General features: G+C 33.1%; 1 protein-coding gene and 1 long non-coding RNA gene across 2 annotated transcripts; one reads left to right on the plus strand and one right to left on the minus strand.

The window, feature by feature from the left end:
* The first annotated feature begins 2448 nt into the window (after nucleotides 1-2448).
* On the plus strand, nucleotides 2449-7230 carry LOC147391623 (TOM1-like protein 1). Its single transcript, XM_086457514.1, has 4 exons — nucleotides 2449-2605; nucleotides 2699-3427; nucleotides 5457-5702; nucleotides 6605-7230. Exons 2-4 carry the CDS (start codon nucleotides 2909-2911, stop codon nucleotides 7031-7033), a joined length of 1194 nt encoding a protein of 397 aa, XP_086313640.1. The 5' UTR covers nucleotides 2449-2605; nucleotides 2699-2908; the 3' UTR covers nucleotides 7034-7230.
* Nucleotides 7231-16382: 9152 nt separating this feature from the next.
* Nucleotides 16383-17175, minus strand: LOC147391624 (uncharacterized). Its single transcript, XR_015182555.1, has 2 exons — nucleotides 16912-17175; nucleotides 16383-16768 (listed from the first exon to the last, which is right to left on the minus strand). It is a non-coding gene; the product is annotated as an uncharacterized LOC147391624 (long non-coding RNA).
* Nucleotides 17176-17466: the final 291 nt, after the last annotated feature.

Genomic DNA, 17466 nt, shown 5'->3' on the forward strand with positions numbered 1-17466 from the left:
AAATTGCCTGTCCATAATTCTTCAACTTGTAAATTGTGGTTAGAAGTTTCGGAATAGGTTGATTTTTTGTGAGGACGATCTCCTCACCATAGAGATCATCCTCACAAAAAATCAGTCTATTCCAAAACTTATAACCCATATGAGACAAAAAACGTGAGTTTTTTAAGTGGTCTGTTGATCCTAGCCCATGGGTTAAGGGTGTAGAAGAGGAAATACAATAATTTTGGAGAGTTATTATTGAGCAGAGGGGATGAGAGGAAATGTAATATATAAAGTTCAAGCATATTCTTGAAAAAAGATGGTAGAAGAGGAAAGACGATAATATTGAAGAGATATTCTTAGAAAATAAAATGAGAAATAAATAAAGTTAAAAGTTGTGCTCAAGATTATTAGCAATATTAAATCTCAATCCCTCTATATTAGGATATTAGGGGTGCAACTTGGTCCGGTTCAAACCGAGAACCAAACCAAACCGATAGCTTTGAGGTGGTTTGATTCGGTTTGGAACAAGTTGCGGTTCGGTTCTCGAATCAAACTTGTATAGAACCAAACCAAATCGATAATCGAACCCCTATGCAATAAATAAATATATGTGTATATAATAATTATGAAGAATTATTTTAAGAGTTAGTACATAGATTAGTGATATTTTATGGATAAACTAATGACTTTTTTTAGATAGATTTGTGATTTATTATATGAAATTTTATGTTTTTTTTTTTTCATTAAAAAATATTACTTATAATTTATAAAATATTTACAATCCGTGGAACTGAACCGAACCAAATCGACTTTAATTCGGTTTGGGTTGGTTTGGTTCGATTCTGGTTCTTATTTAGTAGAACCGACCTATGTCGGTTCGGTTCTAATTTGACCTCAAACCGAATCGAACCAAGTTGCACCCCTATTCTATATTAGAAGAGGAGGGGGGAGTCCTCTTTGGGATTAAGGGGGTAAAAACTGGAACACAATAAAGTTATGGAGTATATTATTAAAAGGATTAGATTAAAGGGTAAAAGATGAAAAATAATAAAACATGAATTAAAAGAGTAAAGAGAAAATATAGTAAAATTAAATGGAGTGAAGAAGAAAGATAATAAAATGGATCCCATAAAAATTGTTGTGTGATAGAATGTTAATCCTAATTAGATTTATTTATTTATTTTTATGTTAAATAGGATTTGATTCAATCTAGACTTGTTCCAGTAATTATCAAATTGAATTTGAATACTATTATCAGATTGAATTTGAATAATAAGATTCAGATTTGATAAAAACAAGATCAAATAAAATTTTAGTCCAACCTGATCCTTATCTGATTTGTCCCAGATCGACCTAATTCATTCGAACCTTAGATTCATTCATGATCATAGTGACAAAAAGCTGGATTTTTTTTAAAAGTCACGATAAAATCACAATTAAAAATATTCATGAAATTTTTGAAAAAAAATATATTTGATTTATCAAAAAAATCATGACTAATCCTGATTTAATCAACTATTTTTGAAAAAAGCACTGATTATTTTTGTTTTTAGCATTATTTCATCATTTAATGTATATATATATATATATATATATATATATATATTATATATATATATATATATATTTAATTTATCAGATGTTTTCCTGATGTTGTTGATCTTTTGTCGATTTTTCTTGAAGCTTTCTATTATCAAATTATTCCCGAACTCCGATTTTGTCATTATATACACAACCATAGTTAGGATGAGAAGAGTGCCACCACCAAATCCATTGTCTCTAACTAATTCCATTTTAATTATCAATCTAACTAATCCACTTTTTCCTAAGGGAGTGGGTGAAGTTATTTATATCATTTTCAAGGGCATTTTAATAATAAAAACAGCGTAAAGTCAACTTTACCCTTCAATTTCTAAAGGAGATCTCATTAAGATGAGGATGTTTAGGGCAATCTAATTTTGGGATTTGGGATCTTCTCTAAATGGACTCCCCACCCGACCGATACCGCGTGTGTAGAACCTGTACCCTCGGAAGTTGGTTTGGAAAATTATTCTCATCATCCTTATTTGCCACGTGGCATACCTTCATTTTGATTGGATCCAATCATATTCTGTAGGCTTACACCCATCACAGGCCCAAAAAAAAAGCACTCAACGATGATGAAAAACTGGAAATCACCAGAGAAGTGGGCCCAGAATTCATACATCAAAATGGTCAAATTTCCACGTGGCTAGCAAGAAAAAGAGGGAGTTGGATTCCAAACTAGTAACCGGGCGTACAAGATCATAAGTAAGTCAATACATTGTTACATACGGTGGAAACTTGGATTGGAAATTTGGAATGCAGACCGTTTACTTTTATTAGAAGACTCCATCAAACAATTCGATTAGTGGGACCCGAAGACTAATCAACGGTTATAAGAAGATCTAAAGTAATTAACGGTTCTAGAATTTGACAAATATACAAATGCATCTATCTATATAAAGATAGAAGACAGAGAAGAGAAGCAATGTGTCTGCAACTCCAAGGAAGAACAAGGAGACGATCGCATAAAAACTCTCTGCATCGTCATCGTAGCGAGTGTCCCTGCAAATTCAGGGAGTTTTTTATATCAAAATTCCAGGTTTGCCCCTTAGTTCTAGTCTCTTTTGTTTGAAGTTCTTGGGTTTTGATTGTCTTTTTAAGGTTTAACTGTGGAATTTGGGTTTGTTTTCAGGAGGGAGAGTAGTGGTTGTAGTTCTGCTTCTGAAACCCTAGAAATTGGGATTTAGGGTTCGGGCTTTGGAAGTTATTTGTGGTCGTAGTTCTGATTCTGAAACCGTAGAAATTGGGAATTTGGTTAGGGTTAGGGGTTTGGAAGTTATCTGTGGTTGTAATTCTGATTCTGAAAGCCTAGATATTGGGAATTAGGGTTAGGGTTTTAAAGATGAGTGACGATTTGATGGAGAAAGTTAGCGCCTTTGGCGAACGATTAAAGATCGGTGGAGCTGAGGTTGGTAGGAAGATGACGGCTGGGATGAGTTCGATGAGTTTCAAGATGAAGGAGCTCTTCCAGGGACCAAACCAAACCGATAAAGTTGTCGAGGACGCGACATCGGAGGCGTTGGATGAGCCAGATTGGGCCACTAATCTCGATATCTGTGATGCGATCAACAACGACAAGATCAATAGCATCGAATTGATCCGTGGGATCAAGAAGCGGATCATGATTAAGAACCCTAGGGTTCAGTACTTGGCACTGGTCTTGCTTGAAACCTGTGTGAAGAATTGTGAAAAGGCGTTCGCGGAGGTTGCTGCAGAGAGGGTTCTCGATGAAATGGTGAAATTGATTGATGATCCTCAGACTGTTGTAAACAATCGGAACAAAGCTCTAATTTTGATCGAAGCTTGGGGCGAATCGGCCAATGAACTTCGGTATCTTCCTGTTTATGAAGAAACTTACAAGGTATAATTTTTTTTTAATATCTTATTTATTTACTTATGTTTTATATTAGTTAATTCCTGATATATGTTTATTTATTAAAATTCGTCGTAATTTATTGTTCGATATGCTATATAATGTGATAGGTATAATTTCTTTGATCCTCATGGTTTAAACTTTTGTATCATCTTAGAATGCCTCGGAGATTAGAATGAAACGTTAATCCCAAAACATTGAATGCTTCAGGATTGTTTTGGGTTGTCTCATATTTCTTAATGTTTCAGGATGTCTCCGTCAAGATGAGATTTTAGACCTTGACAGTAACATGTTGTACAATGTGTTATGGTATTTATCGATAGGTTTCACGGTGCTCATAATTTTTTTTTTTTTGGGGTCATCAATTAACACTATATTAGAAGTTTTCAAAATACTGACTTGATTATATAAAAATTTTCTGTAAGAAATTTATACCATTTTAAGAAATCCAAAGCAGTAGAATTATTTTCAATCGTTTTTTTCAAGGAAAAGTTTTGTAAGCTTCTAGTGGGCTGTAATGGTGAAAATTTATTGTGTAAATTGAAAGGCATATAAATGGGTGCATCTATACAAATTTTGATTCCAAAAGCTATGGGACAATTCATGCTATACAGTACAAACTGGGGGATGTATTATTTTTTTAAAAAATAATTTTTATCATTCTAGACTGTTTAACCCCCTAAACAAAATGGCATGAACAAGAGGAAAAATTAGACATGTTCATCACATAAAGGAGTCTGAACTAGGAGATAAATCATCCTTTGGTGGTTCCATCCTAGCTAAGAGAAATAAATCTCTAAAAAGCGGAATCGCTTTATTCAGTGTAAATTTCACCCTACCATATATTTAAAATGAAACCTCATGTCATTTACTTTGTATTTCTTGTCAAACTAGGAATAAGAAGTCTGTTTAACTTTAGAAGCATTTTATACCAGGATCCCACAGAAATTATTTAGAATCAAGCCAGCTTTGTTTGAGTTCTGAAAGCAGTATAGGATTGTGTGATGTTAGCTGGTTCATATGTAATTAGGCGGGTCATTTCGGCCTCCTTTTATAATTAATAGAACTTATAATTATAAAAAAAATAAAGTAGTGTAAGAGAACACTGAAAATAACCAACTTAACAGTGATGTTAAGGCTCGTATCGATGAAGACTGAGATGTAATAGTTTGCATTGATTTCATCTTATTCTTTGATCTTGCATGAACCTGCTTTACTGGTGTTTGGGTTTCCATTTTTTCCCCTTTTGGGTTGAAAATTAATCTAGCTAATGGACATTTAACTATTGCCCATGCAAGAAGTAATCCTCTAATTGAAAGGCCAATGCATAGTGCATGTTGTGGGCATTAAGTCCTAGAGATTGCAACCGTATACATGAGGACAGCTTTTAATGAGATTCAAAAAACCAGAAAAAAAAAAGCCGCTCATGATTCTATCATATGTGGAATAGTAGGCACGTGATATGGTTCAAAGTTTCGTGCCGTTTTGAAATGTTTAAGTGGGACATCGTGATTTCAGCTGAAACTGGAATGAAACATTGAATGTTTCGGTCGAGTACATTTTGTTTTGCTCTTGACCAAAACATTGCCTTGAAATGAGATTTTATACCTTGATGGTATATGCACTTATATCAAGTTGGTAACAAATCACCTTAAGATATAGACTCCTTTAAAATGATAGCACCCCCTTCAAGGTTATATCCAACAAATTAGTTTTTGAGTTTTTTTTATTTCAAGAAAATGTTTTTAGAAATGAAAAAAAATACATAAATCAGAAAGCTTTTTATTTTGGTCAATAGGCATTTTTTAATTTTAAAGAGAATTTAAATATGTTCTTGAATAAATAATAAAGCATTTTTGATGAATGGTATCTTATCATAAGCAAGATGCATCTATGGTAAGCTTCAAGTACAAAAAGATATGTACATGTCATTGTCACAGTTTTTTTCTTTTTTGTTCATTATATATATTTTTTATATTTTTTATATTTTTTCCCTTTTGTTATTGTTTCTTTATAGAGTTTGAAATCTAGAGGCATCCGGTTCCCTGGTCGTGACAATGAGAGTTTAGCTCCAATATTTACTCCACAACGATCAGTTTCGGAGGCAGAATCAATTACTACATTAGGCGAACAAATTCCTCGTGATATTCCTGCACAAACATTTTCGGCGGAGCAGACAAAGGAAACATTTGATGTGGCTCGAAATAGTATTGAGCTTCTCTCAACAGTTTTATCCTCGTCTCCACAACAAGATGCTTTGGAGGTAATTTGATCATTTCATAAGTTCAATGTTCTCTTCCTTATTTATTCATGTTATGATGAGTGACTAGGTACTAGCCTAAAATCATAAGGTATAATTTCTATCAGCTCCATGAAATACATTTGCCACGCCAACTTTTTTTTTTATTACATGCCAATTAATGAAATTACATTATACACCAAATAAGGGTATATACACCATAACGAAGGTTCAAATAAGAGCCTCTACAATGGTAAGACACCATATTAAATTTTATCGTTCAGTGTTATAAAAAAGTCAATGTGGGCCATAGTCACCAAGTCGGGGTTTGGGAATAAGTCAGCAAGGTGAAAATTCGGTAAAATTGGAAACATCGGAAAAAAAAATTGAGCTAGGTTAGGGCCATGCAATTATTCCTAATAGTGGTTGTTTCATGTTAAATCATCAAGTTCCATATTAAACTATAGTGATAAATCAAGAATTCCCATGTTTTATGCATCCATCCACAAGAAGTAACCACAGATTCACAACATATTCAAGGTTTATACTATTCAAAATATAAAAAAGACCACAATTATGTGCGCAAATTAGGATTCATTAACATATCAAAAACATCGAATCAATGTCATTCTCATTTGCAACCTCATTATTTTATGCATTATTCGTGATTTAATCGTGATGTTTGTAAAAGTCACGCATTATTAAAAAAGTCGTGATTAAATCAGTGAAGGAAAAAAGTCGCTTTTTAATCTTGATTTTATCAGTAAGTCGGAGACTTTGGTGACTATGGGTGTAGCAACATGAGCTCTCTCAAAAATAGGATTTTGTTGCTGTTCATACACGTAAATTGCGGCATAATCCATTATTGATTGCCTTCTATTTGCATACATTCAACTGTTTTGATAACCTCTGAACTTTATGGGCAGGATGACTTGACCACCACATTGCTACAGCAGTGCCGCCGATCCCAATTCACAGTTCAGAGAATCATTGAGACAGTCGGTGACAACGAAGCCTTACTCTTCGAGGCCTTGAATGTGAACGACGAGATCCAAAAGGTCCTCTCCAAGTATGAAGAACTGAAGAAGCCTTCTGTAGTTGCTACTGTGCCAGAGCCAGCAATGATACCCGTCACCGTTGAACCTGATGAATCCTCTCCTCGTGTTGAAAAAGAATATGACTTGATCAGGAAACCAACAAGTTCTCGAGGTGGAGCCCGTGGAGGAGACGATGATGATGACATCATGGATGATCTCGATGAGATGATCTTCGGAAAGAAAGGTGGGGGAACATCTGGTGGGGGACAAGATCCAAAGAAGCAACCACCTTCCAAAGAGGATCTCATCTCCTTTTGAGCTTTCCCCCCATTGTAGAGGTTCCATGTTTTTAGGGAGGAGATGAGGAGGGGGGCTTTCAATGTTGATATTAAGTCATGTTAAAACTAATGAGGAAGTGGCAACTCTTTTTAAATTTTTTATTTTTAAATTGTTTGTGCAAATGATTGATGCTCCACACAATTGCATACTAAATTAAAGATTTTGTTAACCCGAAACTAGGTTTGATGCACACACAGTTTACTTGGGATGATACATGTTTCTTAGGGTTGCATTTCTTTTGGGCATCTCTAAGGAATATTGGATTAAAATGTCCTTCAAATTTAAGTCAATGTTGTATAACTTGACGGTGGTGTGATCCAAGAGAAGAATGGGCTAGAGCTTGTAAAGCAAGCTCATCTTCTTCTTCATTTTTCTTCTCCATCTTCATTGTTTGGATGTGGGACTGAAACATCTTCAAGTTCCCTTCATTTTCTTCTTCCTTCTTAAAGGAGATGAAGTATAAGAATTTTCGTTTTTTAAGGTTTGATGAGTTAGTATATATAAAAGTCACAAAAGTTCCTTGTTTTTGCATTCAATCGTTATTCTTCTTACCCTTCTTTTTGTTTGGATTCTTCAACTTTATGAGCAAAGATTTATTTATCTTTAACATTTTCTACCATATATCATTGATCACCATTACAAAGGTACGTCCTCAACTTCTTTTTTTATCATATCTTCATCGTGTATGGTTTAAACCTCTGATGGGTAGACTATTTTTGGATAAACGTTGACAAAAACTTTAATGCAAGGTTCATAAGTTGTCAACAAAGGGTTGACAATATTAGCATAAGCGATTGATAGTTCAGGGAGAGGTCAGCCAAATTGCCAAATTGATGCAAAGGAGAGGACATTTTGGTAGAAATGAAAGTTTTTCAAGTTGCAAGTGTGTGGATCACACTCTAAACACAAGGCCTATAAGTCATAAATAGAATTTAAAATTTGGCATACATGGTTGAAAGATCTTGAAGAATCAAAGGTGAGGGCATTCTTGTGCAAATGAAAAGTTGTTCAACTTGCAAATGTGTGGATCACAATCTTAAGACTCGTTAGTAGCACATCTATAGATAATTTGTCAACAAAAATTTAATACGAGGTTGAGGAGTCGTTAACGAAGTGTTGACGAACTTGGTATAAAACGGTTGACAAATCTTGGAAAAGGTGGCCAAATTGAAAAAGACCTTTCGATGCAAATGAACGTTTCTTTTTGAATTGCAAATGTGTGGACCGCCATCATAAAACTTGTTAGCAACACATCTTTGTTAATATTGGTTTTTGAACTCAGCCTGATAAGGTGACTAAAAAACTCACCAACGTGACATGGGCAAAAAATCGTAAATTTTGTCCCTCAGGACACAACCAACCTAATCGACTTACCATCTGCAATTGTGTATCCCGAGCGAAAGAATCTACGATTCTTTGAGTATGACATGTTGGTGAGTTTTTGAGTCACACTGTTAAGTTGAGTTTAAAAATCATTAGTCTAACAGTATTGACCGCTACATTCCTTCCTAAAAAAATTGCCCCCGCTTGCACAAATATGTTGAGTTTCTCAAATCCTGAATGATGGTGACAAATGGAGAAAACATTTAATTTGCTAAATTCTAAGATTTTTAATGATAAATTCATTTTACTAATTTTCACTTAGAGGATTTTATAAATAATTGAACTTTGGAACTCCGCTAAACATTTGACTAAAATTTTAGAATTTAAGTTGATTTTAGTAATAAAAAATTTAGTCAGATGTTTAGTAACAGTTAATTTATGAATTAGGAGAAATCAAGTTTGATGAACTATGACTGACTTGTTCACTTGATTGGCTGGGAAAAGAAAAAAAATAAAATTTGATATCATAAGTTATGAAAAGCAACCAATGAATTAAACTAGGTACATTGAAAAGGGTTTATTATTCAAGTTCAAAAATGAATTGAATTTTTTTTTTGTTGAAAAATTGGAATTAAAAAAGAAAAAAAGCAATGGAAGTACGAAGTATACTTGGGACATTGAAAAATGTGGTGTGAATGTCGTTATTATAAATAAAAAATGCATAAACTGAAATATCAAAGTTAAATCCATGAGGTATTAATGTGGTCATACAAAAATCTTGCGATCTTGGACAATCAGCCTAGTATTGAATTGGACATTCAGTTAATCTAGCCATTTTGGTGTTTACAAGTTTAACCTTAGGAGACCGACGCTCTAATTATTTGTCAGATTTCACATGTACTCATAGTTAAATTATTTTGGAGTTTCTTAATAGTGAACCAGTAGCTAGAACTTTATTTTTAATACAACAATTTTTAGTTGAGAAATTATAATATCCAAAACCATAGTATTATTGAGTTTGATTATTAACTGATTCGTGCAGTATTTGATGATTCATCTATACATTAATCTTTGAACATATTTGAAAATATTTTTGTAAAGATGGAGGATTCTTGGTTATGCTTTATAGTGATTATTCTGATCGGTTGTTAAATTATGCATTTCTAATCTAAGTTGAAAATCATTGTTAGGATAAAGTATGGTCATTAAAAGAATGAAATGGAACATCTACCTTTAAATTTTTAATTTTATTTAAAAAAAAATCTTAGGCTTCTTTTTCTCGTTTGTCTTTTTATCTGATTGAAGACGTTAAACTCAACATTACTTAGGGGGTAACCCATGGTTAGACATGAGCTTAGATTACATCCTTGCATGATGAATTGATTAAATAAATTTTATGGGAATATTTTCTACAAACCCTCACGAATCAAACTCATCCACTAGATTGACCTAAGGGTATAAGAGTTACTTGCATATGCAAAATTCAGTCAAGTGTTAAAAAAATAAAAGAAAAAAAAGACAAAATTTTGAGAATCCTCTGTATCCCACGGAAAAGCATCCCATTTTCTCTCTCATTCCTTGTTTTTTTCTATCTTTCCTTATTTTTGTCTCTCCACTGTCTCCCACTTGTTCTCTCTCTCTCTCTCTCTCTCTCTCTCTCACAAACACACACACACGTTTCGCTCCACACATCCTATAGATGTTTCTACCGCCTATTTCATCCACGATTCCTTCCCAATCTTTATCTCCCATATTTTCTCTCATTCTCTCCCCACCTTCTATGATTTTCACTTTCCTTATTTTTATTTTTTATTTAATCTCTAATTTTTTTTCTACATCAGATACACACCAATCCCCCATGGATCGACCTCGACTCTCTAATATTTTATTACTTCACTACACACGCCACACTTGGGATTTGAAATCTATGACATTTAAGTTGTGCTATAATGCTTTTAAATGTTGAAGTAATAACTTGAACCCAACTTTTATAATATTTGAATTGTGTGTTTTAATCATTAATTAGGGTATGATAGAAAAATAAATAAATTATGAGGGTAATAAGTAAAAGTTGAGGTGCCAATAGTAGCTCTCAAAATTTATTGATGCTATACTGACTAAAGATATTTGTATTATCGATTATTTTTCACAAGATTTCATACCAATCAGAACCGAAATCAAGTATTGGAATTAGTGTTTTATGTAGATTTCTAAGTAAATGTGATACCAAAACAAATCTGACACATTCACCCTTAAACCCATAAGAACCTAACTAGATTACAGCCCATACCACTTGAATCACATCAAAATGCAATTTGCACCATAACAATTTTGCAAGTAAGCTTGTTACATAATTGATAGAATTATAAATATTGCCTGATTTCAATTTCATTATCGTTCTACTTGTCCTGTATCTTTTATGGGATTAATTAAAAGGGGTAAAAGAGAAAAAATAATAAAATTAGAGGATATTATTAGATAAGAAGGGGAGTAAGTCATACAATAAAGCTTGAGGTATCCTTTGAAAGGGCATGAGAGAAAAGACAACAAAGTTTTACTCAAGATTTATTCTTTATTGGAGAATTATTGGACTTCGACCGCACATCTCAAGCTTTTACTCCCTCACACTCCAAACCAAAAAAATTCCAAATCAATTTTGGATTTATCTCTTAAGAAACCCTAGCTGCAATAATAACCCTAAGCCTTCCTCTGCGACAAGATGAATGTCGATCAAGCTCTGAATAAACATGGACAACGAAACTCAAGATTCTTTCTCTTTTTCTGCTAGGGTTTCAAGAAAAGTAAACCCAAAATCAATTTGGTTTTTTTTTTCTTTATTGGTTGCGTAATGTGGGGAAAAAAAATATCGAGATATGTGGTTGAGATCAAAGGGCTAAGAAGGGTTGTTCACATAGTTCCCTCCCATGAACGGACGAGAGAGCCAAACTTAATTATATAGATTTTAATTTTCAATAAATTGCTACGAGTGTTTCATATATATATATATATATCCTAGGTCAGGATCTGTGTACACATATATCTACGTATTTTGTCTTATGTGGGGTAAAAGTTTTGGACTAAGCTGATTTTTGGTGAGAATGATCTCTATGATGGGAGATTATCCTCACTAAAAATTAGCTCAATCTGAAACTTTTAAACTCATCAAAAGTGATTTACAAAAAATGGACGGTCCAGGATTCTTCAACTCATAAATATGGGGTTAAAAGTTTTAAAAGTAGTTAATTTTTGTGAGGATAATCTCCTCATCGTAGAGATCATCCTCACCAAAAATCAGTCCAATCCAAAAATTTTACGCAACATAGGACAAAACATGTTGTAGATACACAAATAGATATATGTGTACACTGAAAAAACAGTCCTATATATGGGAAGGGATCAAGGGACATCTGAAAAAACATATGTAAAAACAATGTCACATTAATAAAATTTCAAAATATGGTATGGAAGTTTTAGATTGAGCTGATTTTTTGTGAGGATGATCTCTATGATGGGAAGATCATCTGGAAAAAAAATCAGTCTAATCTAAAACTTCTAACCCCATTAAAAGTGATTTAGAATGTGGACCGTTGATTTTTCGCTAATTTTTACCAATAATTTGTAAATCACTTTTAATGGATTTAGAAGTTTCTGATTGAGCTAATCTTTTATGAGGATGATTTTCTCATCATAGTGACCATCCTCGCAAAAAAATCAGCTCAATCCAAAACTTCTTACCCATATTTTGAAAAACCATTGTTTTTACATATGTCTCATGAACTGCCCTGCCCTGTGTATATATATATATATATATATAATCATCCTCATTAAAAATCAGTTCAATCCGAAACTTTTAACCCACATAGGACAAAACATGTTGTTGATATATGAGTAGATATATGTGTACATATATATAGGATCAGGATCCAGACAACATTCTAAACAACATTTTGTCCTATATATCAAAATAATTTCGAATTGGGCTGATATTTTATGAGGATGATCCTAACAAAAACTCAACTGATTCTAAAACTTCTAACCCTATGAAAAGTAGTTACAAACTAACAGTTAAAATGAATGGTCCACAATTCTTTACCTTGTAAACTGGGACTAGCAATTTCATAATGGGCTGATTTTTTTGCAAGGATGATCTCCTCACCATAGTGATCATCCTCGCTAAAAATCAGCCTGTGCAAAACCTCTTTGCCCATATAAGACAAAACACATTCTCTAAAATGTTCCCTGGACAACGTTTGAAATAGAAGAAACAGAGGAAAATAATATTTATTAAAACATAAGAAGAAATATATTGATTGGGTAATAAATGCGTTTTGATAAAAAATTATGGGCACACAGAAATAATGAATCTCTAGGAACAGGGAAAAAACAAAGTTAAAATACTTTTTGACATAAAAGGGGGCACTTTAATGGAAATGCTCTCAACGTCCCAATAGAAAACTTGAAAAAAAGGGAGATTTTCTTGGCACATAGAAGTCAATTTAGTATTGTGCATAATTGTGAACTACATGAAACATGTGCATTGAAGGCGGACCTAATGGTGAGTAATTTTTTAAGAGTTGTGGTAATCTGACTTGGGCATGTGGCATACTCAATCGACTTACTTGACATGACAGATTCGAAAATCATAGATTTGCTCTCCTCAAGAAATAAAACTGCACTTTTTTTATGGGAAAACCTTAGTTCTACATCCCAAGGAGAGCACGTCTATGATTCCCGAGTCTATCATGTCAGATAAGTCGATTGAATTGTCACGTGCCTAGGTCAAATTATCAACACTCTTTTTATAAATTGATATACATCAATACACATGGTATACTGCAATTGGTGCCTGATTTTTCTATGCTCTTGAAAGTACCTTGCAATCTTATCGCATTTATAGCAACCATAATCACCAAAGTTGGAGTAAGGGTTTAAAACAGCAAGGAAAAAACTTCAAAATAAAATCGAAGAAAATGTGAAAGAAACGAGAAAAAATCGGAAAAAAATAGTATACATATTAGAAATTATGAAAAAAATGTATTCATTGTGCAAAGTATAATACATTAGCCATCTATTCTACTTATAATATATTTTTGAACGATTTTTTTTATTAAATATCTATGTATGATAACATATTTCAACACATAATTATACATTTTATGATGGTAAAATAAAATTCTAACACCAATGCATCTTATGAGAAAAATCAAGGGCGGAGCCAGGATTTTACTCATGTGGGGGCAACATAAGTGTGGAAATTTTTTTGTGAGGGCAAAAAGGATTGTAATTTTTTTTTTTTTTTTTTAATTTTTGTGGGGGCAACATAAGAATTGAAACTTTTTTGTGGGGGCAACTAATAGTGTAAAACAAATTGTGAGGGCAATAGTGACAGATTTCTTTATCCGTCACTATTATATGCCACAATAGCTCAATACTCCACAAAAGGTTTGAAAATTCTTATGGGGGCAAGTGCCCCCATTGCCCCCACTCTAAATCCGCCCTTGAGAAAAATAATACACTACAGAAAAAAATTTATACCATAAGACCATATAAATTAAGCATAGACGTGGAAAAACTGGGTTAGTTTTTTATTTTATGGTATTTAAAACATTAAAAAAAGAAAATGTTAAAAATGTAAAAGTCGAGTTTTTTTTATTGTTTTAATCGGTAGAGGTACAAAATGTGTTTTAACCGAGATTTTTGTTACTGTGATAGCAACTCCATTGTTAGTGGATTAGCCCAAGCACACTCACAATCGACACCATTAAAAATTAAAAACAAAATCGTTTAACTCAAATATAACGGTTAAGGGGTGGTGGTGTGAGACTAATGTGGTGGAAATGTGAATGTTAATACATACAATGAAGCTATAGTTAACTACGAAGGATTTGTTTATTAGTGAAAAGAAAAAATGCTTACGTGACAATCCACCCATGGATTGTGAGTTAGGCACACGTCACATATTCGATTTCCCTCTAAGATTTTTTCCACCCATGGATTGTCTAAGTGGTAAAGACGAGCACGTAAAATGTGAGTTAGGCACACGTCATAGATTCGATTTCCCTCTTAGATTTTTCTCATGATTTAATTGGGAAACCATGACGGTGATTTGCTGTGGTAATCCTCCCCGAGATTAATCATAATGCGCACAAACTGACCCGAACACTCAATTAGCAAAAACAAAAAAAAGGTGCTTACGTGACACTTTTTAAGGGAATGAGGGTTTGGAAGAGGGGTGGGAGGAGTTGGGATTTTAACTAGTGAGTCCTCATAGTTTAAGAGACTTGTTTGTTTGTGGGTAAATAAGGTGCATATGTGAAACCTTTTAGTGGTGGTCTTTTAACAACTCCATTTTAATGTGTCAACGAATCATTCCCATTAGGTTCCTAGTGTTGATTTTGATTTTTTTCCTTTCCAACTTCACCTCTAAAATAAGTGGATCCAAAATTAAAACCGTCAAAAATCACAAATACCCATCAATTCCAATTATGATTCACAAATGTAAACAAAATATTTCAAATCATTATAATTTCTTCTCCTTTCAAAAGTTAACATATCATTGACGAAACATGAACTTAATTATAGATTATTCCATTAAAAATAACAATTACTGATTTTATATTTTTTTAAATTGGAATTCTGCTTTACAAGAATTTTAGAAGATACGGCTCATTTTAAGTTCTAGCGCATATTTTTTTTATGAAATATAAAACTTCATATAATATATACTAATTTGTAAAATATATGGAAGGCTTAAATCATGTATAATGTTAAAATCAAAACAAATCTATTAGTTCTTGTAAGTAAGGGTGCCAATGGGAACCGAAAATCAAGTTTAAAATAGACCCTAACCAAAACCATTAAATTCTATCCAATGGATACCTATAGGTACCGAAACAATTTATTTTATCATTTCTTTTCATAACGTAGATGATTTAAATAACTTATATTCTATTAAATTCTTCAAATTTTCAAAAAGAATGGTTTTCTTCTAAAACTTTATTACTTTCAATTAAGATAGATTTTTATTTTTAAAAAATCATTAATTTGTATATTTAGCATAAGAAATTATAATTAAATTAATAATTTTATTAAAAACATATTAATTTTTGAAAAAGAAAAAAACATTTATAATGATTTAAAATACTTTTATACTCATTTGATTATTGAGAACCACCAATGAATACTTGTGATTTTGATAATTTCAGTTCTGATTCCATTTATTTTACAACCGAACCAAAACCACCAGAATCAGAATTGTACTAAATATAATGGTGATGGTTCTAAGTTCCTTGGTAACTAAATATAATGGAGAGCCATCAAAACCCCTACTTGTAGAGGCACCAATTGAATATAAACTAAAGGTTCCAATTCCTATCTAATTGGCTCGACATGAGTCACTCAACCCTAATCGGTTCAACTAAAATGGAACCTGAACAGGTGTTTCCAATTCCATCTATATGAGTACCCATTGACAAGCCGGTTCGTCTAACAATGCTGGCAATGATCCAACTTTTATTTAGTATATCTAATCTTAAAAAAATAGGATTCAAATTAAGATTTTAGATCTTTGGATCAGATTTAAATCAAAAATTTAAAACTTGTTAAATTTTGGATTGGTTTCAGATAAACCCCCCCTCCCATGTAAGTGGGATGGTGCCTTCGTGACGCCTCTGTCTAAAATGCTAAATTTCTCCTGAAGCCTAGTTTTTATCTTTCCTAAAACGTAAAACAAAAACAAAAAACATAAGATTATGTTGAATCCTATCAATTCGATTTTGGATTGGGCAAAATTTCAATCGTCTCGGACTCTTAAGATACAGATTTTGAATCGGTCTTCAATCTTATGAGAGTTGCATCCATTGAAGATCTAAAGTTGTCCCAATTCATGGAGATGTAATACTCTTATATATGCGATTTCATCTATATTTTTACCATATTTCAAAAGATTTCCAGAAAAAATAAGGATTAACCAGACAAGACTTTAGTTATGTCAAGAGTAACATGCCATCGCATGGTTCTTATCTATCATCTTAATTATAATAAAAAAAATTACATTTTTTCTACATTTCAGATTCAGATCCGTAGATTTAACAGCAACCACTGGTCTGAATCGACCGAGTTGAACAAACCGATTTAATCTTTCACCGATGCGTCATGAAAATCGATGAGTCAGCGAAATTCCTGATTCCAATTAACGTTCTAACCCGACCGATCCGGCAAATCAAATAACGATTTACTCGTTCTAAGACCAGATTCAGACTATATCATCCAATAAAATCAAATCCACTTTAAGATAGTAAAGATGAACCGAGTTAACTCACAAATCTGGATCTATCTGTGTGTGTGTGACAGTGCGATCTGATCTACCTAAATCTATGCCGTTGTTTGTTACTAGAGATGCACAACAAACAAATCACAAGGATCGATCAACGATCTACGATCTAGATCCCCATAAAAAAAACAGAAAGATAGAACGAAATAGAGATTTGTATAGAAAATAAAAGGGAATAAAAGAAGCTTACTAGCATACTTACCAGATACAGCAGATTTAGAAGAGAAGAGACATGAAATTGCAGTAAGAGAGGGAGAAGGAGGAACCTCTGGAAATCATTGGCATGGGAGGGCTAGGAAAGACAAAATTAAAGTACTAACGAACTCTTATACGTCTTTCCCATCCTCCCAAACCCACAACTTACAGTAGTTCAATCTTCCTCTCCCCTTCCTTCTCTCTTGTCTATAATTTTTTTAGGGTTAGGGTTAGAGATTAGCGGCTCTCTCTCTCTCGATTTCTTGATTTTGGAGTTAGGGTTTGAGATCACTCGTATTCATTTATATATAGAATGAGAAAGAGGTTAGGGCATGTTGATGTTCGCTTACGTAATGACGCGTGTCATGGTACTTTGGAAAATAAATCCAGATGCTTCTCGACACTTGGTGGTTAGGTAGCGGAGTATGGGCAGGGGTGTCAAGTAGAGGTGCACATTCGATCGGGTCCAATCGAGAATCGAATCAGAGTAATTTGGATTGATTTGATTCGATTTTAACATTCATTGGTTCAATGATGGATGATTAAATTAAAAAATCGATTG

This window comes from Akebia trifoliata, chromosome 11 (assembly GCF_017979445.1).
Source record: "Akebia trifoliata isolate Shusen 1 chromosome 11, ASM1797944v1, whole genome shotgun sequence".
In the NCBI taxonomy this organism is placed as follows: Eukaryota; Viridiplantae; Streptophyta; class Magnoliopsida; order Ranunculales; family Lardizabalaceae; genus Akebia; species Akebia trifoliata.